The sequence below is a fragment of the Parasteatoda tepidariorum genome, chromosome 5 (assembly GCF_043381705.1).
Source record: "Parasteatoda tepidariorum isolate YZ-2023 chromosome 5, CAS_Ptep_4.0, whole genome shotgun sequence".
In the NCBI taxonomy this organism is placed as follows: domain Eukaryota; kingdom Metazoa; phylum Arthropoda; class Arachnida; order Araneae; family Theridiidae; genus Parasteatoda; species Parasteatoda tepidariorum.
In genome coordinates, this window is record NC_092208.1 from 27,637,725 (window position 1) to 27,661,058 (window position 23,334).

A 23,334-nucleotide genomic window follows, 5' to 3' on the forward strand; every position below is an offset into this window, starting at 1 on the left:
AGCTATGTGCTAAAACTCCAAGCTCTCGGAAGAAAGATTAATTGGAAATTCATTTAAGAAAACCGTAGAAAATCGCCATTTACAGATGACAATTAATTCGTATGTATCACTGACGGTAATATGTACTACTGGTATTATGGTAATTGGTGAATTGATTTTGATAAGAATTCAACAACGGGTTTTCCGTAGTTTCAGAAAATATTTTTTTCCAGTGGTAACTAAGATAGTGCATTAATATTTTGAAGAATTAGAATTAAAAGAAATATTTTCTACCACGACTTGTAAATAATTTAACAGTGAATTAAAGGTCAGATAGAGAAATGGTCATGCTCCAAAATCCTTATGAAGTTCTGATATATATATTTTTTTAAAAATTCGGCTTTAGTAGGTAGCTTCTGACAAATATGTATAATCTCAAATGTTGAAAGGTTATGCTATAAATACCAAATACACTTAGATAGGTATAAAATATTACATTGATATATTTGGTTCGCTTAATTTAGGTAATATATGCATATTGAAATAAGATAAATTAACTATGTATTAGAACGCAAAAGTAATGGAGTAAAGATATTTATCTAGAAGAACCATAAGAAATCATCATACTATCAACAATGATAGTGAAGCTTAATTGATGTTAGTATTATATTAATTTATATAAAAAAACGTACCCACTAAAAAGCAAAAATAATGGAGACTATGTACTTATTCATTTTGGGGAGCCTTAAAAAATCACGATATTATTATTGACACTAATGCTTAATTACTACAGATAATATGAATTGATTGAAATAAAAAAAAAACTATGTGATAAAAAGCCAATTTTTAAGGAAAAAAAAGGTGTTAATAGGAAATTTGTTTAGGAAAACTGAAAAAATCGCCATTTACGGATGACGCTTACTTATTTTGCACTACTGACGTTAATATGTTATACTGGTATTATGGTAATTGGTTCAGTTTCGATAACGATTCAACAACGGGTCTTTCGTAATTTCAGAATTTTTTTTTTCAGTGGTAGCAAAGATAGTGTATGGATTATCTAGTGTATGGTATGATAAGATAGTGGTAGTATTTTAATGGATTAGAATGTAAGGAATTTCGTATCTTCACTACTTATAAATATTTCAATGGTGAATTAAAGGTCAAATAGAGAAATGCCCACGCTCCTAAAATCTTATTAAGTTCTAATAAGAATTTTATTTTTTAAAAAAAAAAATTCGAATTTTGTTTGCTGTCACTGATAAATGTATTTTTCGCTAAAGTTTAAAATTGAAGGGTTATGTAATATGTTCCAAATATACTAATAAAGGTATCTTCATATCATATAGATATAGATATCATATAGATATATTTGGTGATTATTAAGATAGTACCATTACTTAGTAGTACATACTGATACTCTGGAAATAATCGTTTTACGGTCCTCGAAAGGGATATCTACCTTAGAAAATTACTTGATAGTGCAATAGCATCATGCGAAATGATACTAAATACATTTTATCTTTGTTCTATTGGTATAAACTACAAAAAAACTGATTTTGCTTACTTCAATAACGCAAAGGCACCAAAAAGGGCGACAAATAATATTAATAATTTTTTTAAAATTATTTTAACTGTATTAATTGAAAAACTTAGTGGAAGAAGCAGGTAAGTTACATTTTCAGAACTAAAAAAAAGTTGCATCCTAACTATTTTATAACCAATTTATTCGAAAGAGGGACAAATATTTCCTTGTTTTTATTTATTTACCCCTGCCTAATTTGAAATAAAAATCATGCAAGCATACTGAAAACTGATGTAGTTAGTTATGTTAAGATTTGAGTGGAAGCGAAAATAGTTCTGTTACATTAAACATATCCGTATTGATGCAACCACTTTCTTATTTTCCCTTATTCGTTAATTCCCCTAAAAATTTCACTTTCCTGGTTCTTCCTCCAAGTTCTTTAATTGGAACGGTATATGATTTTCAGCTTTGAGCATGATTTCGTAGTGTTTCTCAATACTGATTTATTGATTCTTTACATTTTTTTTTACTCTCCTCGTGTGAAGACCGGGTATTCAGCTAGTTGGTATATAAATAAGTAACTTCAGTATTTATAATTTAAACAAAGTATTGTTTCTTTTCTCCCCAAACTTGTTGAATTACATGTTTTGCAGCTTGCTTAAGCCACAAATGCTAAACTATAATGGACGTTATTTATTTATAAGCACACTCTCTTGTAAAGCAAACTGCATTATTTTGTCAATAATAACTGCGTTCCCCACTTATTGCTTGTTTAGGGAGTATTTTCACTGCTGCTGTTCTGATCACCATCAAGACAAAAATTGTCTCTGATTGGTGAGTTTTTTGTGGGAAAATATATTTCACGAATCAGGTTCTCACACTCCCTCGATGGCGATCAGAGGTCAGTGAATAGCATGCATTGAGAATGCTCACATTATTAGTAAACTTTATGAAGTTTGAAAATCACCTCCTGAATTGTGAATAACTAACGTTCAAAAAATATTACTGTATCATTATTTATGAACTATTATATGAAAGTAATTATTTTAAAATTTATTTCAAATTTTTCCTTTAAAAAAACTATCGATATCAGTAAAACGCTATTACCAATTGTTCTAGAAAGTTTTATTTATTGTTGGTATTATTTATATTGTGATAAACCAGTGGTAATTAGCTGTATTAGTTATGTTTTTATACGCTGTGAAGATTTCTAGATCAAATTACGGATCAATAAATCTGATATACCGTAATATATACAGTTATATCTAACGTAAAATCACTGAATCATTCCAATTGAATAAATATTGATCTAAAAATTATGGTATAATATTTTATGATAATAATGGATTTTACGGTGAAGTGTATATTACGGATGACTCATCCAAAGTCCACGTATATTATACCGCAATTTGATCCCTGATTTTTTACAACTCTACTCTGTAAAAACCGAATGCATAGGCATACTACACATTAATTGTATGTTGTTTTCGATGATGTAGCCTGAACTGACAACTATCAAAATAATATCGAGGATAATATTTTGCAAGTTCTTAGGGTTGTACAATTTTGTTGCAAATGATTCATTGAACACATATCAGAAATGATTGAATCTTAATTAAAAAAACAAACAATCAAACTTGTTTTTTAAGGAACACTGTAAGTTTCTTATCAACATTTTATGTTTACAAATTCTGCTCATAATATTTTTAAGCATTTGAATCACTTCTATTATGGTGACTTTGTATTATGTAAAATATCTGCCTAACCATTCAGCAAAGCTCCCTGGCCAGAAAAGTCTCCAAATTCACTTTTGGGACAAAGTTATTTCGTGAAGCTTATTTCTACGTTTCAAATATTAAATAAACATTTAATACGTTTAGATAAGTTTAATACTTATAGTGTGTAAAATAATAATCAAGTCATTTGACAAAATTTAAAATAATTTTGTTTAAATAAACCGACCTTTCTAAATACGAAATTACTTAGAAAACCATAAATAAGAATATCAATGACAAAAATTAAGAATACTGATTTATAATAAAAATAATATTTAAATATTGTTTTAAGTTAAAAGAGCATAACATTACGATCAAAAACGGTTCATGTTGAAAATAATTATTTTCGCAATTTTTGTTTTGTTTTAACTACAAGGACTAAATATCGGGAATGTTATTTGTAGCTGAGCTACCCGCAATAGTTAACTGTATGTCCCTTATATGCAGCGGAAATAAATGAGTCAAGTGACGGGAAAATATAAAATAAACTACAGTTATTTAAAATATGTAAAATAATAGTAAAATAAACTACACAAAATGCAAAATGATAAAAAGTTTTATTTGTATCATCAAAACATTTTGAAGTGATATTTCGAAATCCATATCTATTTATTTATAATATAAAAGTTTTTTTCCATAGTTTGTAGACACAAGTTACTTTTCATATTGAAAAATATTCACCATGATATAAGACTTTTTAAGTATTCGTTTTTCTGTACAGTGGTGCAATTTGTTTATTTGTTTGTTTTCCCTCTGTTTACAGAAATATCTCCAAAATAAATAATTTTCTTTACTTCATATCCTTTTAGTCCTTCTATAATATTTATTCAACACTCAATCAAGTTTTTATACTTATAAAATTTACCAAATACTTAAAGTGTTCAAATAAATTTATAGCTCAGAAAATATGAAATAAAATTTTATAGAAAGTGTAAAATGATTCCTAAAATTTAATTTATAATTTTGCAAGTAAAAGTAATTAAAAATAAATACAAAATAATTGAATAATAATAAGTAAATTAAGCAATTAATTACTTTAATAGCACATTTAAAAGTCAATACATGATTAAGATAATTTAAAAATACAAATCTAAGAAATTATAAGGTTTCGCAAACATCTCCCAAAATTTATCTGCCGTAGGGAAAATTTATTTTTATGATTGCAAATTTTATTTGCTAGTTAATAACAAAAAGCACAAACAAATTTTTATGCAGACAACATTTATTTCAAAAAAATATAAAGGTTTAATTATTAAAATAAGATTTAATTTAAGTATTCTAAATCACACCTAACGTAATAATAATGATGAAACTGTTAATTTGAGGAATTCTAAATTCTTAAGAAGTAATTTCGTTGAGTTTGAAATCAAATTAGCAAAGACTTAAGACTGTTTGAAGTATCCGAAATACATACAAAACAAGTAATAAAGGATCCATCACAGAAATTGTTCATAAATTCATTGGTCACAGTCAGCTTTTCCGTACAAGAGTTTCAATGAGTTAAATAAATTATACGAAATGTATGATGAAGTTTCTTGCTCCACTTTTATAATTTTCATAGTTTTTTTTTGTTATCTTCTCATGATAACAAGCCACACTAAGCTCCTGGAAGAAAAATGAATGTAGAGATCACGTTGTTGTGCACAGGCTTATTAATAAAAGTGTCACAAAAACCCGACCCTGATAACTTGTTTATGATAAATGTTGTGTATTTCTTTCAGCAGCATACGTCACTAACTTCACTTTTGAATCGATGGATGATTTGTGATCTGAGGACGACTGGAAAAAATTAATAGTCTTATTTCACCATTAGTCCTCGGTATTGTCCCCAAGTATGAAGATTATAACATCATCATCACGAAGATGAATAATCGTCAGGATCACATTCTGCTATGAGTAGTTCAGCATTGTCTTTATTTTGACTTAAATTACAATTTCTGTAAATAAAAATTATTATTAGTCATTTAGTTCAACATACTTGCAAATAAAAAAAAGCATATTTAAAAAGGATTAAGTATAATGTCTGGTAATTACGTTACACTATTTGCATTTTAGGAACGAGTTTAATTCAAACATTATTAAAAATTGCTAATATTTAAATACAGCGTAAAATTCGACAACAATATCGTGGATGTCAATCATGTCCTGTTTCAACTTGATTACAACACATAAAATCTTATTAGCGCCTTATTAAAGTTGTAAATTTGTCATGTATGATGGTTCTTGGTAGACTTATTAATGACATAAAAAATACATAAATTCCTAAAATTATTCAGATTTATTTAAACTAATTCCTGAAGTTATACTATAGACAGCTATAGACATATATGAAGTTTTAGTTATAGACAGGTCAGTTTTACTTGTTTAAGATTATTCATATTAAACATATTTACGAAAAATTATTATAGTTGTAAATTTTTACTTTTTCTCTGTACAGAAAAATTACTGTTTCATGTGAAGTTATAAGAATATTTTAAAAGTAAATTTTTCATAACATAACTAATATATTAGATTTTTCGAAGAATGTAAGTTTAACGCGTTTTCAAGCTCAAAATTTGCAGTTTCGTTTACTTAAAGATGTGTCACAAGTCAAAAAATGCTTCTTGACCAATAATCAAAGACAATTTTTTTAATTAACCATAACATGAAGTTTGATTTTGTATTCTAAAGAGATTTCACAATAAAAGTAAGTAAAACAATTTTGCATACAGTTGCAAAAAATGGACAGTTAAAATTTATAAGAAAAATAACCATATTTCGAAATGTATTTCGAAATGTTCACTATTAAAACTACAAATGAGAACAATTATAAGAGGAAAAAAATAATAGCGATTTGCCGAATTGCGGTCGATTCAATCTCTCATTCAGTAAAATGATGTATATAGCAATAAAATTGATATTTTGGGTCAATATTTAGTGATGGTCATCAAGCAAATTGTGCACTGTTAAAAAACAAACAAATAAATTTAAAAAAAACTTACCTTGCCTAAACCTAAATTTGCTTACATTACAATTCAAAATATTTAATTAAGTGCAAAATTTTTTCAAGTCACTTAAAAAGTTCTCGAGTCATGGTGACATACTTAAAAAGTAAATTTAACATTAAGAGATCCAAACTGTGAACCGCTCTCCCGACCAAACCTATTGGACAATATGTATACCTATATCTTAGGGTTCGGAATTCCAAATCCGTCAATAAAAAAAGGCATGTTTATTTAGAAAATGTACATTTTTGTGTCTGAATTCTGAACTTAAAAAAATAATCTGAACATTTTGATTAGCATAATGGAGGTCACATCCTTGAACCATGAAGATTGAGTTCTTGAATGCAAAGATTCGATCCTTATCTTATTCTTTGGGCACTGAACGTTAGTTTAATGGAAGCAATACTCACACATAGTTTTCAAACTTTTGTTTGCCTACTGGTTGTTGTGATGAGCTCTGTATGACTGTCTGCAAGTGCCTGTTTTGCTTGCTTCGCAGTTCTGGCGATGATTTGCGTTGGTGAATATTCCTGCAGTAATGTTGGTTGTAATGATAATTCTTGGGAATGGGGTGTATTTGGAGGACTGTTTTGTAGTAATGGCACTCCAGATGAGTTCTGAAAAGTAAATGCATTTTTTGTTTAAACTATTGGTCACCAAACAATGTAAACACATTTGAATTAACCCTAACAGCAAAATAAATTAGGCCCTCATTGGGCGATATTTTTGAATCTTTGCTCAATAATTGTTCAAAAGGCAGTTTTTTTTCCAATATTGGCCCTATATAGAATTTTTTCGAGTCATCCGATATTTTACAGTCACTTTATGAACAATATCGGTTCTATATAGAATTGTACGATTCACCCGATGCTTTCTATCCATTATTTAGCCAATATGGGTTCTATATTGCATAATGTAGGCCCTATATAGGCTATTCTAGGACGAATATTAAAAAATTGAGCCACCCCAATATTTGTCCCTCGGTGCGTGTTCTCATAGGACCCATATTGAGCCTATTCTGAGCCCAACTGGGGCAAATGTAAAATTGTTGCTAGGGAAATAATATATTTAACAATATTATTTTCTTGGTCTGCAATATTTAAGTTTAAAAAAAATGAAAGAAAGTATTTGGGTAAAACTAGTGATTCGACACATCATAATTCATACGTACAGGATATTTGAAGGACTGCTTTTAGATAAACGAGACTTTGGATGATTTCTAGAACGTAAGGAGTGTTTGTGTTTTTACTTTTAATACTTAGAAATTACGACCATTTTTTTTGTAAAACAAATAGTTCTATATGGCAGTTTTATCATGCTATTTATTTTATTATATGTCAATTGAAAGTTAATATTCTAACTAATCAGTCACTGTTAAAGAAATTCCCCCAAAATGAGGTGGCACTATTGTCGCTAAAATGAAAACGAGTCTTTTATGTCTGCAGAAAACAAAAGCATTAAAAACAAACGCAAGAATTCAGATGATGAAAATAGTTTTTATCACTTGTAAAAGTATTAATATTAAATGGTAACAAGAATTTTGTTATTAAAATACTTGATTACAAGCTATTAATATTACACTTAATTTAAATTAAATAAAACGGAAAAAAGAAACGAATCATAGAAAAAGTGAGCTTTATTGCCTCAAATGTTGTCCAATATGTCCCACACCTTTAATCAAAGAGCTTCTGCCACCTAACACGAGTTTAAGAACACATTTGTCAACTTTTTCTTTTGCTTACACGTTGGTTGGGTAAATACCGTTTTGACAAAACATGAAATCCCAGTGTGGAAGTTACAGTTAGAGTTGAGCAAAACGAATCATTGAATCTCTGAATCGAATTACTTACTGATTGCGAGAACATGTTTCAAAAAGAGTCTTGCAATAAAATACTTCTATTAGATAAAACTATCTAAGATTTTTTCTTCTGAATGTTCTTTATGTTACTGTAAAATCTGTCCTTATGCAAAACTTAGTTTTAGTTATGGGAGCAGGAGAAACGTGTTTCAAATATTTCACAATGGTAGGTAGATAGTAATTGAATATACTTATGAGGATGTTCTATTATGAATGAAAAATTACAGAGCTGTGGGAAAGTGATAAACAACTGTTTTTAAATTCCTCTAATAAGAGGAAATTTAATAATAATATGTTTTTCCCCGATTTACAACTTGGAATTAAAAGTAAAATGTAGAAAAATGCAACTTTAATCTTGCAATAGTTACTTGTTTTTTTTCTCCTCCTTACTGAGCTTATATTCTTTGACAATTTTATAGTTAAATCTACATTAAAGTGAACAGTTAATATAGGCAATTATAGGTATCACAAATTAAGTACTAATAATTAAATATAATTGATAATGTATTAATAATGAACAAGGGGAAATGGTCATTTTCAAGATTATTTCAAACGTTCCAAAATATTTACTGCTTGAATTAAGCAATTATTTTTTCTAAAAACTTATTTGGATCTTCAAAAGTGACACATTTTTTTCAGTTAAGCAAACAGAATGATAAATACAAAATTGTAATCACGTCACCCCTTCCTATTTTTTTAATTTTCAGCATAAAAGAAATACCCGTCAGGATGACAAAAATTATAAAAATTGCAATAGAATTATTATTCATATTGATTTTCAGTTAATTTAGTGAAAAATGTTTTTTATTAATATAATTCGTTAAAGCTATATAAAGTAGTCAAATTTAACGCTTAAAAGGCTTTCCAATGTTGAACTACAGGATTATGTGTAAAATAAAATAGAATATATACATTTGAACGTTCAGCGTTTAACTAAATAATTTCAACTTTAAACAGAAATAAAGGATTTGTTGTAGTGCTCACAAAGGTACTATTGTGTTAAACGTTGAACTAAATCATTGGTTTTCGTCTGATCAAAATCTTGGTTCACTCTTTAGCTTAAAATTTTACAAACAGTCAAGTTTTGAACTTGGTTCGACGTCTCACTGAAAAATGAGTATAAAGAAAAACCTTAGATTTAGTTCAACTATTAGCTACAAAAGAAGACGTAAAACTTACAGCACTACAACATTGGTAGAACTTCGTTTTTCACTAAATTGGGAGCAGCTAAATCAGCACTAATTATTTGGTGCATCATTGAACGTTATTTCTCACAGTGTTCGCCAGCTTACTAACAATTTATTTCAAACAGAAACTTTTCAAATAAATTATAAAATAAAGTTTTAATTTGATATTTAAGAAACTGAAACAGTCCATGGATAATTTGCAGTACCTTTGTGGTTTGTGGTTAATGGGTAGTTTGTGGACCTTTGTCGTACTTGTACTTGGCTTAAGCTTTATCAAAAAATAACCCTTTTTACAGTTAGCTTGATTTTGGAGCAATTTGAGAAATTGTAGTTTCGGATATAATAAGCGTGATAAATGATTCAGATACTTTTCTCTCTTGGTCAATTTGGAAGCTTCTCTTCATAAACTTCTTACTGTGTACATTATAGGGACACAGGGCTAAACAAGCTATTATAGCTTCTTAATATTTGAACCCATTTGAGTAATATTTTTACGGCATAAACACAGCATTTGTATTTTTTTTCTTTACTGTTCACACTTTCCGAAAATTTGCATAAAGTTGCACACACGCTTAAGTCTTCATAAAATTCAATTAAGCACTTTAATCACACGCAAAGTTTGGCAACATAAATAAGTGCAATTTAAAATAAATAAACTTAGTATTTACCAATTTGCTTCTTGAAAATGAATCTGGCGTAAGAATGCCAGGGCCACTATCGACAGATGACGTCCGCCAATGCAGACCATCACCACATAAATCGTCTTCGTCATCCATCATCCCTTCTTTTAATGGTCCTGTTGGAAACGAAAAGGATTTTAGAAAAAATTGAAGTAGAAATAATGGTATTATGGTGTATCAAAAACATCAATACGTAAAAAATGTACCTGGTATAATATCAGGACACTTTTCTTCACCAGCACAACTGCACGACTTCCAGTCATCATCTGTATCTTTTCTTAATGGTGTTTGGCATCTGAAAAAAATTTATCCTTCAGATGACCCACATATTATTTCACATTTTATATTAACTAGTTCTGAAACATGCATCATGATTTCATTATAAGTGTCAACTTAAAAAATTCGCTTGGATGAATGATTGATATTGGGTTTGTAAAATTAAAAAAAAAATAGGCAAAGCAAAATATCAAATTTAAATAATTTATTGCTAAATATAGTCAAGATACAGTACTTAAAGAAATAAACGGATCAACCTTCAATAATTTTTGATTTAATGATCGTATCGTCATGCTCTAAGACTCAATCTTATGGTTCAGGGGGAGGACCTCGAATATGATGATTTATAATAGGTGACGATATTTTACGTTACAAAATTAGGTGCAAAAATGTACTTTCGCTGAATAAACATGCCGTTTTTTTAAAGGATTCTGATTTCTGACCCCCAAAATATACGATATTATGCCCGTGATTTGGCAGCAGAGCAGGGGAGCGAGAGTGATTTGGCTGGAGAGAGAGAGAGATGATTTGACAGGAGGGCGAGGAGGCAGCAGTTTTGACTCCTGAATGATAATTTTAATTTTTGCTTATTTCATCATATCTCGCCAGCATTTATTATTTATTTCAAACAGTTTAGCCCTTTTTTAACAAAACTGGTTTATCTAAAGGTAATTTCGTACAAAAAATAATTTCAATAAAGGTTTCTTATTTTTTATAAGATATTTAAAAATAATCAAGAAGATTATTTATTTTAAGTTTATACAATTTTAAAAATTAATTTAAAGTATGTAATTTTACACAGTAAAATAAAAAATTTAGTGAAATAGGTCGAAGAGTTTCTGAGAGATCGAATTTTAAATTTACGACATTTTTAAAAATTTATTTCTTATGCATTAACTCGAACCATTACGATTGAAGATCCGATCATTAGATCAAGAGTGACTCGGGGTTGAATTTTTGTGTGCACTTCATTGCCACTGTATTATTTATTTATTTATTAAGGATTTCTTTTCAGGAAAAAAAATAAATTTACACCAATAGCAAATAAATTTCCTAATTTAAATCATTTATTAATATTTTTACAATCATATTTTTGGCTCTAGGGTAATGTCTGTATCGCCTGCTGCATTGGAAATAAAAAAAAAATGAAAAAAACAATCATATTTTTTTCTTCTAAAATTGGAAAATAATTTGAAGTTAATTCTTATGTGTTACCAATAGACAGTAAATTTTTCAATAATTGGAAAATTATTAGCAAAAAAAATACGTGATTTATTTTTTAGCCCAAAGCAATTTCTTTACTTAGAGCTATTCTTTTCTTTACTTTTACTTTTTCAAAAACTCATAACTAGAAAAAAAACTATTATATAGATATATATCATTATTCTGGATTATGCAATACTTAACTAATAATTATAAAAACATAAATTTCCTAATCACTTAGACAAAAAACAATTTCAAGCCCATTGAAAAATTGCACTTTCTTTTTTGTATAAAAAGTCATTAGCAATTTTAGACAAAAAGGAATTGGTCTCTTAGCAAAAACAAAACTTAAAAGTCTTATGTATTACAAGAATCCTTATTTTTTATCCTTAATTTTACTAGAATCTAGAAGTTCTATTGGAGATAGATTTTCGAACTAATTTCTTAATGCTATTTTTTCTTTTTTTAAAAAAAAGAGCATCTAATAAGCGTTTTATAAGTCATTAAAATTTTACAGCATATATTACAAGCGCGAGTGATACTTTTTTGTTACTCATATTTCTCCATACGTCTTTTAATTTTTTAAGGACCACAAAAACTTTTAAAAAGGGTTGAACATTATTTTTAAATTATAAAAATGTAATTGTCAATCGCCAATTTACTGAATATCTAAACCCTCCAATAATTGTTACTATTATTATTTTTATTTATGATTAGTTTCCTCTTATTAACTATTACACACAAACTCTAAAAAAGTGTATTTAAAATAATTAATAAAAGCAACACGAAGCATTTCGGTAACAGCCTGCTATGTACCAATGACTTCAGGAAAGTTAATGCTCCACTATTTTGCGACCAACGTGATGATTGTGACAATGTGTTTAGCGTTGCACACAGGCCGCCTTAGCTTCCCAGAGAAGCTGGTACCCATCGTTCTGAAATTCATCTACAAATAAATGTTCCGTGCCTCAACCACTGAACCATCGTGACTCAAAACAATTAATGTTTAAATCGATCAGAATAAACCGTACTTCAGCAATTATGGTTTAAAACCATCAGAAATTAAATCAAGTTCCGTTTTTAATTAAAAAATCAAACAAAAGTTAGTGTCATGGTAAATTTTTAAAATTAAATATTATCCAATGCAATAAGACCAAAGCACATAAATTAAGAATTATCTTATAACTCCTACAGTTTGAAGTACAGAAGAATGATATTTATTAACTTACTTATCATCTTTAGACATATTCTGAGCTGAAATGGAAGAAAAATACAATAAGAATAATGTATATGTGACAATACAGGTATATTAATATTATCATTGAATAATAAGCTTATGCTTAAGTATAAAAATGAATGCTTTGAAAGTCTAATTTTACGTCTTGATAAATTAATTAAGAAGATGCGGTATTGAGTATAAAACGATTGGTAATATGAACGAATGTAAGATAATAAATAATCATTTAAAAAATTTTCTCTGACAAGAATACTAATTTAAACTGAAAATGCTGAAACAAATTATTGTTAAAGTAATAATATAATATTGATTTTCGCTGAAGTTAATTGTATCAGCACATATCCTGCTATCAAACCATTCTTTTAAACTCAAACTTCGTTTATAGAAATTACTAATAATACTGAAAAAAAAACTGTGGCATGTTTGTCAGTTTTCACCTAATAAATTTTTTTTTAATAATCGCGGATTTTAAAAATTCAAAAATGTGTACAAAGAGGAAATAGAACATGAGTTGTTTTTTCAAAAAAAAAAAAAAATACGCATGAATAAATGAAATATTCAGAAATAGATATAGTGAAGAATTGTCTATTTCAAAATATTATTATGAAAAGAAAGTGGATATTTTCTTTTATTAGTTGAGTATTTTAGAAATTTTCTTTCTGAGGAGAAAGTGTGGTAGTGCGTTTTTATGGCAATGTAATAAATATTATATCCATTTTAGTTACAATATTGATCATTACTCTAAAAGAAATTTCAATCTCATGTATTTTAAAATTTTTGCAAATTTATTGATATTGATGTTTCATTCATAAAATCATGGTTTTAACCAAAAGTTACTAAGTAAATTTAATTGATGATATGGAATATTTTAAAAAAAATTGGTTTTGGATTATATGTTTAAATAAGTTGTTCTGAGATGATTAATTTATATTACTGTATGAACTAAACTTGTAAGACATATATTCTTTAATTATTCAGAAAAATACTTTTGGTACTTAAAAATATTTAAAAAAAATAATTTAATGAATATTTAACGAATATTGTGCATTTTACTTTTATTAAAGATGAATTTATTGGTAAATAGTAAAAAAATTTAAATTGGAATCTAAATGTCATTAGTTATAATTTAAATATTTATTCAAAATGCTGTTGATATCTAATTTTCTTAGTAACAGCTAATGCTTTCTTAGTTTTTATTTTTCGTAATTACTTAAAAAACGAAGGTTTTTAAAAAATGGAGTTATTTTCATAAATCTTAATTTCATTTATTTAAATTTATTTAAATGTATAATTTTGTTTGTAAATAATGTTTCTTCGAAAAAATTTATGTAAATTTAAAAAGCAGAATAAATTAATTCAGCAGATTGTACCCAAGTATGCATTATATTTATACATAAGGCTTTTAAAAGATTGGCATTGTGTTCCATAATTACAAAAAATACAGGAACATTAAAATATGAATTAATTTAGACAACTTTACTTAATTTTAATTTAATTTAGAATTAATTAAACAAATTTAGAATAGAGTAAGGATCCAGGTCAGGCTCTGATACAACAAAGAAACTTACAACTACGTGATAGATTTTACAAAGATAAAATAATGAAACTGTTTAAAATTGTATTGCGGTTTTGCCAAATCCTTGACAAATTAAACTATGTACTCATTGCCAAAATGATCTAATCTGATCAGTTTCTAGAGCAATTTTAGGCTTATGATCATTTTCTAATCAAAATCAAGGAAATTAAATATTATGCGTTTCCCTGAGGGAAAGCTTTGAAATGATTACGCGTTTAATGTAGTTGCTCCAATTTATAAGTCAGATTTGATATTTAATTAATTAAGATTACATATAACATGTAAAGAGTAGAAGTTTAAAGAAGGTGTTTTTTCTCATGAGATCAAAATTAGATAGGAGAGTAAGAAAATGGCTTAAAATATTTGAAGAGACATTGTTTTTTAAAATATTTTGATAGAGCTGGTTTCAAAGCCAAGCAGTCCATGTATTGTATGAGTTTATCCTAAATTTCCGTAAAATGTTTTATATTTATGCACCTCAAAAGGAAAAAACTCTAAACACAAAAGTCAAGAACATTCGAGAACGAAGGAAAATGAAGCCATCGTCTGTTGCTACCCATGCATTGCAAAACCACCTCATTTTTCTTTTAAAAAAAAAGTACAAACTTAATGGTACTATTGAGTTTTGGGTAAAAGTACTATAAAATACCTAGGATAAGGATATATATTTTTTCATGAGAATTACAAAAAATGGTATTTTTGAAATAGGCATAGGCCATACGAAATACTGATGTCGTTACTTTCTTTCTGACTTTAGAAAAATTCCTAATGGGATAAAAATGTTTTCGATGTAGGCTCTGAGAATAAAAAAATTCCAAGCACATTTTAAAAAGAGGGAAACTACTCTTAGAGTATGACCAAAGATACTTGGAAGAATTTGTTTTTATGTCTGAAGTAGGGGGTGGGAATAAAGTGTATCGTCTTCATCTGAAGGGTGGTGGCTTATGTATCTAAATCCATTTGAAAACAAAATGTGCAAAACATGAAATAAACTTCCTTGGTTTAGTGGCGAATTCTGTATGTAGAAAACGTTCAAGTCAAGTTTATTCGTTTCGTGTTAAAAAAATATAAAATTTTGTTAAGTCTTAAAGGGATGATTAGGAAAAGTGATAATAAAAGAGTGAAAAATGCTCTTTTTTTCGAAATGAATTAAAATATAATCAAAAACTCTCACTCACCAGCCCCCAGCAAAAAATACGCTGCAGTTTTTCTACAGAACGGAAGTAGTTTTGTAATTTTTCTACAGTTAACTGCAGATTTTCTGTAATGCAATCTGTTATTTCGTAGCTAAAGTGAAGTAATTTATAAATAATTTATTTCAAAAAAACTTAAAAAAGAAAAACTTAGACCTTAAATCCGTGGTTATTCTGCAGTAAATTTAAAGTAATTATGCAGTCATTGTTTCAGAAGTATATTTTCTGGTGAATCTGCAGAAAAACTTTAGTTACTTTGTATTGTTGTAAAATTGAAAGTCTTTGATGTCTTCAATCTTGCTTTCCTCGTTGATAAATCAACCTTTTATAATGTTTAAGTCTTTTTAACTTCTTTTTTTCCTTTCTGATTATACATTAATTACTCATATTTAGGTAAAAATTATAAACATATATAATGATAACGGTGATAACATACACTGTCTGTATTATCATAAAAGAAAAATTCATAAAATACATATTTGATTTAATTGCAATTATTTATAGTTCAGAAGCATCGAAAACTTTTAAGTAAGATTTTGACACAATTTAACTATTTCAAAATATGCCTGAAATAAGGTATTTAAATATTTTTGTATTTTAGTAATTTTATTACTAAATTTAATTTCTTATAAATTTCCATTAATTATTTTTGACTTAATAAAACTGCTTTTGCACAAAGTTTATGGTAAAAACAATATTGAAGTAAAGGTCAGTAGTAAATATTAATTAGTTAATTCTTTTATTCGAATTTATACTAAACTAGCATTATTGCAGAGCAAAAATTATACCTATTTTGTCGAATTAGAATAAATTTTTAGTTTGGATTTTAAACCAATTTGTATCCAAAGAGGTTACAAAATTGAAATTGAAATTGAATATTTTATCCCAGGTTTTTGATCTTTAAGCTTCCCTTCAAAAACTTATTAATTTCAATCTATTTCTGAAATTTGTCTTACGGAAATAAACTTAGATAATTTAAAACGATATACGTTTTGTATTGGTTTAAAATAAAGTGTTTTAAATTAAACAAATAATTTTGTTTAAAAAAAAATTCATAGTACTTTCAATTGAACCTAAATGAGCATAAGATTTATAAAACTGCTTACTTTAAAAATTCGTTTACAGCTTCTTTCTTTTAAAAATTAAACTTGTAAGAAAAGTAACAAAACTTAGAGGGAAAAAAACTCAAATCTACATTCTTGGGAATCTACATAGTTTTTGGTAAAAAGAAATTAAATAATAATTCATTTAATTGTATTTTTACCGTATACAATCAAAACAATTAGATAACCATAAAATGACGCTAATTAAACTATTAACTCTGAGAAAATTTATTAACTGTGATTTCACCTAATATGATTAAACAAACAAAAACTTTATCCCGCCAACAAGAAGCACCTCATGAAAGCAGTTAGTTCCTTGCATCTGTAGTGACACAGAGGCATAGCCGAGAGGGCTAATTGTGCAGGCAGGATGTGTTCACATATTCACAACAGAAAACTTTCGCGAGTGCTATACTCCGTAATTTCTCCATGTGATCAAGAGAATAGATCAAGTTAAAAAAAAAATCTTTTTTCTAAACAAAAACTATAGTATTTCCTATCACTCACGATAGATGGCACCACTGAATACTAAGATCTCTATATATATTTACTGTCAACATTTTGACAAAATTACTGCAGTTTACAAACTACAGCAATATTGCAGGTGTTTCCGCTTCAAAAATTCTGTAGCGGAATTGGCCAAATCACCACAATCTTCAAACTGCATTTTTTTGTTGTTGATTTTCTGCGGTTTGTTTTTAGCTGGGCCACAAGGAATTGTTTTCGGTTTCCTTTAGATCCGAAAGTAAACGCACATTTAAAATACTTAAAATTAATAATTCCATACATGCTATTTGGAAAAAAAATTATCTCGTTGATGAACTTGTTATTTTGATCATAACTCAAACTGCCTATTAATGAAAATATAAATACTTCGAAATCCTTGTTTTTGGAAAAGACTTAGCTCAATTTTCAGCTATTTCAATTTTCTTAAATAAGCTTTTAACCACTTTCTATTTCTTTAAAACCTCATTTCGTGTCCATTTTCCTAAATAAGCATTTTGAGATTTTAAAAGCTTTTTTTAAAACATGCAATATAAGTTATTTCTATTTTCTTAAACGCGCATTTTAGGCGTTGTCCAAAATAAAAAGCCCAAGAATGATCTACATATTTTGACAGAAATTCACAAACACACTATCTTAATCTGTACTATTAATAAAAAAAGAGCTACTCAATGACCAGCTTTTATTAAAAATTTATCAATCTCGTAAATTTTTAGTATAAGTAAACTATTTACTTCAAAAGTGGTTCATACAGTAAATCAATAACTTTTTATTCATATGCATAGTATATATCTATCATATCTTACTCATTATATACATTATCTATAACTTTTCTATAAATTAAACTAAGTTCATACCCCGAATTACCTAATTTCCTGCTCAATTTTTGCTTTTTATAAACTTCATGATTTTTGTACTTCAGAGAAACTTTTATATCTTTAGATTATACGTATTAAAAATTTTACTTTATATATTCTGATGGCAACGAGTAAAGCTTTAATGCAACATTTTATAGTTTTTTTCCAGATATTTGCTTATACTTAGCGTACTTTCAAATCTTGCAACTTTAGAATATTGCTTGTAGTACATGATACAGAAATCATAACTTCGGTAGAAAGACCATCGTAAAACAGATTATGGAAAGATATAGCTGAATTTGATATCTTCGTGCTATTGGATTCTGAACTTACAGAAGCTATAAAAATGGATACTTTTCAAGAAGAAAGCAAGCATGTTGATAAGAAATATATGTATGACCAACTATTAAAGAACGCTCCTGTGTATGGTGTATACAATGTCTCTTATATGGGAAATATTAAATTATTTATTGAAATTGTTTCTGAATGTAAGATTCTGTTATTTTTCGTCTATTTTATTGCTTAAATTATTGCATAACTCAAAGCAAAATTAAAATTTTCTTATATCCGCGCACTATATGTATTGAGCAAGCAGTGCTTTACATATTCTCAGATATATCGCATATAAAACTTTACTTCAGTGTTGGTTAGTTTTTTTTATTTATTTCTTTTATTTCTTTTCATTTTATTTATTTCTTTAATTTCTTTTTACTTTATTTATTTTATTTTATTTTATTTTATTTCATTTCATTTCATTTCATTTCATTTCATTTCATTTTATTTTATTTTATTTTATTTTAATTTGGAGTTTAAAACTTTTTTTTAAATGTGAATCAGTATTTTCGGCTAAAGCTGCAGAAAGATTCACAATAATATTTAAATAAATTTTAGCACAATAATATAGAGTTACTGTGCTGCAAAAACCTGCTGAATTGTAAACATTAAATAAAGCTGTTTAAGAGCATTTTTTGTAGCATCGGAAAAAAAGCCTCTTAAGAAGAGTGTTTTGCGTAAAAATATAGTATTTTTCAAATAAAGACTTTCCTTTTTTCAAGATGTGTAATTCTAAGAATGAAAAAAAGAGAAAAAATATTGCGTCAAGTCTTTTCAAAGCGAGTTCGTTGATTTCTATTTTTCTAGTTCTACTTTCGTTGATATTTCGATTTTAAATATTCAAAACATTAAGTCTGATACCATGGAAACTTAGTAGTTCAACAAACACGTTAGAAGACGTTGAATAACAAAATTTGTCGGATGTAAGGACTATGAGGACGCTGGCTATTTTCAAGTTTAAAAAGATTGACGTTTGATTTTTGGAGAATTGCGGATTATGCTTCACTATGTTTCAATGGAAGATTTACAAAATGTTTGATCTAATGTCGTCATTTAAAGAAATTACATTATTCAACTCTCCATTATTTTTGCACGGAGAAAAAATTCTGGTAAAATTACCGTACAGTATAGTAATGGCATTATAGCATTTCTAATTTAAAAAAAATTCTAGATAAAAAAAAACAAAATATATTGTATTTAAACCATTTATTTTGAATTTTTACCATTCATATGGTAGTGGTTTATCGGATATTCTGGTTTTCAAAATTAGTAATAAATTCAAAACCAACACATTTAGTAATAAATACAAAACCAAAAATTAAAGGTTCTTTTGCATGCTCCAAGATATGATGATAAAAATAGTAAATTTTTACACATATGAAAATTTTCACCGATTATAAAACTTTATAATACCTTTAATTTTAAACCTTTAATTTAAAAAAAATATTATCAAAGAGCTTCAGTAAAATGAATTGAGCTGTTTAATTTTTCGATTGAGTTAGAAATAAGTTAAATTTTACTATATTTCTGGTTGTTTTGACCATATTTTTCTTCTCAGTGTGTGATATATGTGATTTTAAAATACCATTACAATAAATTACTATGGAACTAGTGCTGCATGCCGACTAACTTATTAGTCGGCATGCATTATAGCATTATAAAGTATTCGGCACAATGTTCATTGCTTTTATTCTTCCAAAATATTAACGTTATACTATAAAAAGAGCAAATTTTGAATTTTTTAAGATTTTTTAAACAACGTTGCCAAAATGAAATTATGATTAATAGCCATATTTGTAAAATTTTGATTGGTATTATCGTCAGAAACTTATATTGTACAAATAAACAGACTTTTAATAATGTATGAAGTAGAGATTTTTGCTAGCTCATTAACTATTGAACATTTTACATATTCTAGTTTTACTAATCTTAAAGCAACGTTAATTTTTAGATCAATGAACAATTTAATTACTTTTCTTATGTAGAGTAAAATGGTTTTTACTTACCTTTACGATGGTTGTGCTTTGTGCGAAATTTAATTAGAAGAACTATAATCAGGGCAAGCAAAACAAGTCCAATCACGACAGCTATTAAAACCAGAAGAAATGGACTGAAGCTGACTTGCCAAACATCACCATCTGTAAGGAAAATTATTACATAATTCAATTTTAATGTATCAATGTAGTTTTTTAAAAATAATTTCTTCTAATTTAAGTCTTTCTGGAAAAAATTCACACAATGTTGATTAAATTTTTATACAATTTTTTTTCTCAGTCGAGTTCAATCTCCGAAATTGCTTACCTATCTATGATTTTGCTACTCAATGATTAATTAATTATTATAGAAAAGTGTAGAGTGTTGCATCTTGGATCACAATATGCTTCGAATTCGTGTAACTATTTGCGACACCCAGTAGAAGAATTTTGCATTCAGTATATGTAGTTATTGTCAGTAACAACAGATATTATTTGAATAAAAACTTTAATGTTAATGAAAATTTTAGGTTTTTCAGACATTCGAAAGAAAAAAAATTTCTTTCTGTTTCAGTTGCTGTTTTCTTTTTTAAATAATTTGATAGGGAAATAAAAACCTATTGCTTGAGAACAAAACTAAGCTAAATAAATACCAAAAAAAAATATTATTATATTGGTTTTAGAAAAAAATCATTAATTTTTATTAGTTCTAACAAAATTAAGAAAGTGTACGAGTGGAAAAGTCTTATCTTGGAAAAGTCTCGATATTGTATCTGTGCAATCTCCGTATTGTATCTGGACCAAAGAATGTACTTGATTTGTTTTATATTGCATAAAAATAGCTTTAATTGAATGACTATCCAAATTCAATCAATTAATAAGTTTAAAAAAAAATAATTCAATAAATGCTCACTGTAAAGAATTCCGGAATAAATTGGTCAGTACCGGAACTCAGAATATCGGTATTTTCTTCCTTAAAATCCATTTTTACCATAACATGTATCGGAAAAAAATTCTGATATACGGTATTTTTACAATAATAACTACAGTAAGGTCACAGAATCCCTCTGAATATATAAATATTATGGAAAAATGACAGTTTAATATTTTGCGGTAAACTGGATTTTATGGATAATGGACAAAAAATTCTGGTACTTTATTCCATAATTTGATGTGGAGCTTTTAACAGTGTTATTCAAGGAGTAACATCAACTCCAACAAAAGGTCTAATGTACAACTTATGGTGAACTAAGGAGCAACCATATATGAACTTCATAAATTTTTGCCAACCTAATAGCAAAAAAGAATTAACCAGAATGTGACAAAGAATGAACTTCAGAGAATATGGCCAACATAAAAAAATTAATTTGAATGCAGTAGAATTTATAACAAATCTACATAGTGTTAAATGAACTTAAGTAATATTGGACTTACCCACTCTTGTTAGACTTTCTGGAATTGTAAGAGTACTACTCCTCAACGCAATTGATTCACTTCTACCTTTACTATTCACAGCGTACAATATCACAAGATAATCTGTTCCTGGAGGAAGCCCTTGAATTGTAAATATTGGCTCTGAAGAAGTTCTATTTGTTTGCAAAGTGCTAGTTATCGCATCGTACACTTCCAACACAAAATGCTGCGATACTCCTCCATCGTAACCTTCCGAACACTCGATTCGAAATGATTGTTCAGTTTGGTTCATAATCACACAATTCTGAACTGGATCTGGAGGCCCTGAAAGAGACAACAACAATAATTTGCACCGTGGTTTGCATATGTTGCGTAATAGAGTTTCAATCACTTTTAAATACAAATAGCACAGGGAAAAATTTTCTTTTGTTTTCTTTTGCATGGGATTTTCAACATAGCACAGATACTTTGCATTGCTGATTTCAAGTCTGCAATCAGTTTCTCTCACCAAACTCCAGTTAATATTTTTTTAATAACATTTTTAGCCGATTTCTTTTTTTAGCCGACTCTTAGTCGAAATGTAAAAATTTACAAAACGTTATATACGCATAAAATGGGATAGTAAAAATGTTGCGGCAAACTTTTAGGTGAGTTAGGCCACAGCATCAGGATTAAAAGTTACATAGAAACCCGTACCCGGAGATATTGTCATAGCGGGATCTCCCTTTTTCAACTGTTTCCTCGTGTGTTTCTGATCAGTTTCTGGCACAAATATAATCAAAAATTTGCTCCCCAGTGTTATTCATGATAATGAAGGAGTGTATTAAATAAAATTTTTATATTATTGAGAAAAATTATAGTATCAAATAAAAATAATTTACATATTAAGCAAAAATTGACTTTTCTCAAAAATATTGTAAGCTTTCAATTTTTTTCCCTTCATTTTTCTTTTTTTTCACCTTAAGCTAAATATTTTATCGAAATCTAATATTTTAAGGAAACTATTATGTTATATATAAGATTATATAAGAATAAGATTATATAAATAAGATTATATATATAAGATTATATATATAAGATTATATATATAAGATTATATATATAAGATTATATATATAAGATTATATATATAAGATTATATATATAAGATTATATATATAAGATTATATATATAAGATTATATATATAAGATTATATATATAAGATTATATATATAAGATTATATATATAAGATTATATATATAAGATTATATATATAAGATTATATATATAAGATTATATATATAAGATTATATATATAAGATTATATATATAAGATTATATATATAAGATTATATATATAAGATTATATATATAAGATTATATATATAAGATTATATATATAAGATTATATATATAAGATTATATATATAAGATTATATATATAAGATTATATATATAAGATTATATATATAAGATTATATATATAAGATTATATATATAAGATTATATATATAAGATTATATATATAAGATTATATATATAAGATTATATATATAAGATTATATATATTAGATTATATATATAAGATTATATATATTAGATTATATATATAAGATTATATATATGTATAAGATTAAAATTAAAATCGTTACATTGTTTCAATAGAGCAAAATGAAAGTTTTTAATTATGTACATG

At 27.1% G+C, this 23,334-nt stretch overlaps 1 protein-coding gene across 1 annotated transcript in view; it reads right to left on the reverse strand.

Annotated features, from left to right (window-relative positions):
* Positions 1–3,817: 3,817 nt before the first annotated feature.
* LOC107447219 (synaptogenesis protein syg-2) overlaps positions 3,818–23,334 on the reverse strand; it is a 290,007-nt gene continuing 270,490 nt past the window's right edge. Inside the window, exons 8-14 of the mRNA XM_043045385.2 lie at positions 21,678–21,980; positions 20,277–20,408; positions 12,697–12,721; positions 10,195–10,283; positions 9,977–10,104; positions 6,674–6,880; positions 3,818–5,216 (exon numbers count right to left, since the gene is read on the reverse strand). Of these exons, the coding sequence (XP_042901319.1) occupies positions 6,683–6,880; positions 9,977–10,104; positions 10,195–10,283; positions 12,697–12,721; positions 20,277–20,408; positions 21,678–21,980 (875 nt within the window). The 3' untranslated portion in view covers positions 3,818–5,216; positions 6,674–6,682. The remainder of the gene's footprint in view (positions 5,217–6,673; positions 6,881–9,976; positions 10,105–10,194; positions 10,284–12,696; positions 12,722–20,276; positions 20,409–21,677; positions 21,981–23,334) is intronic.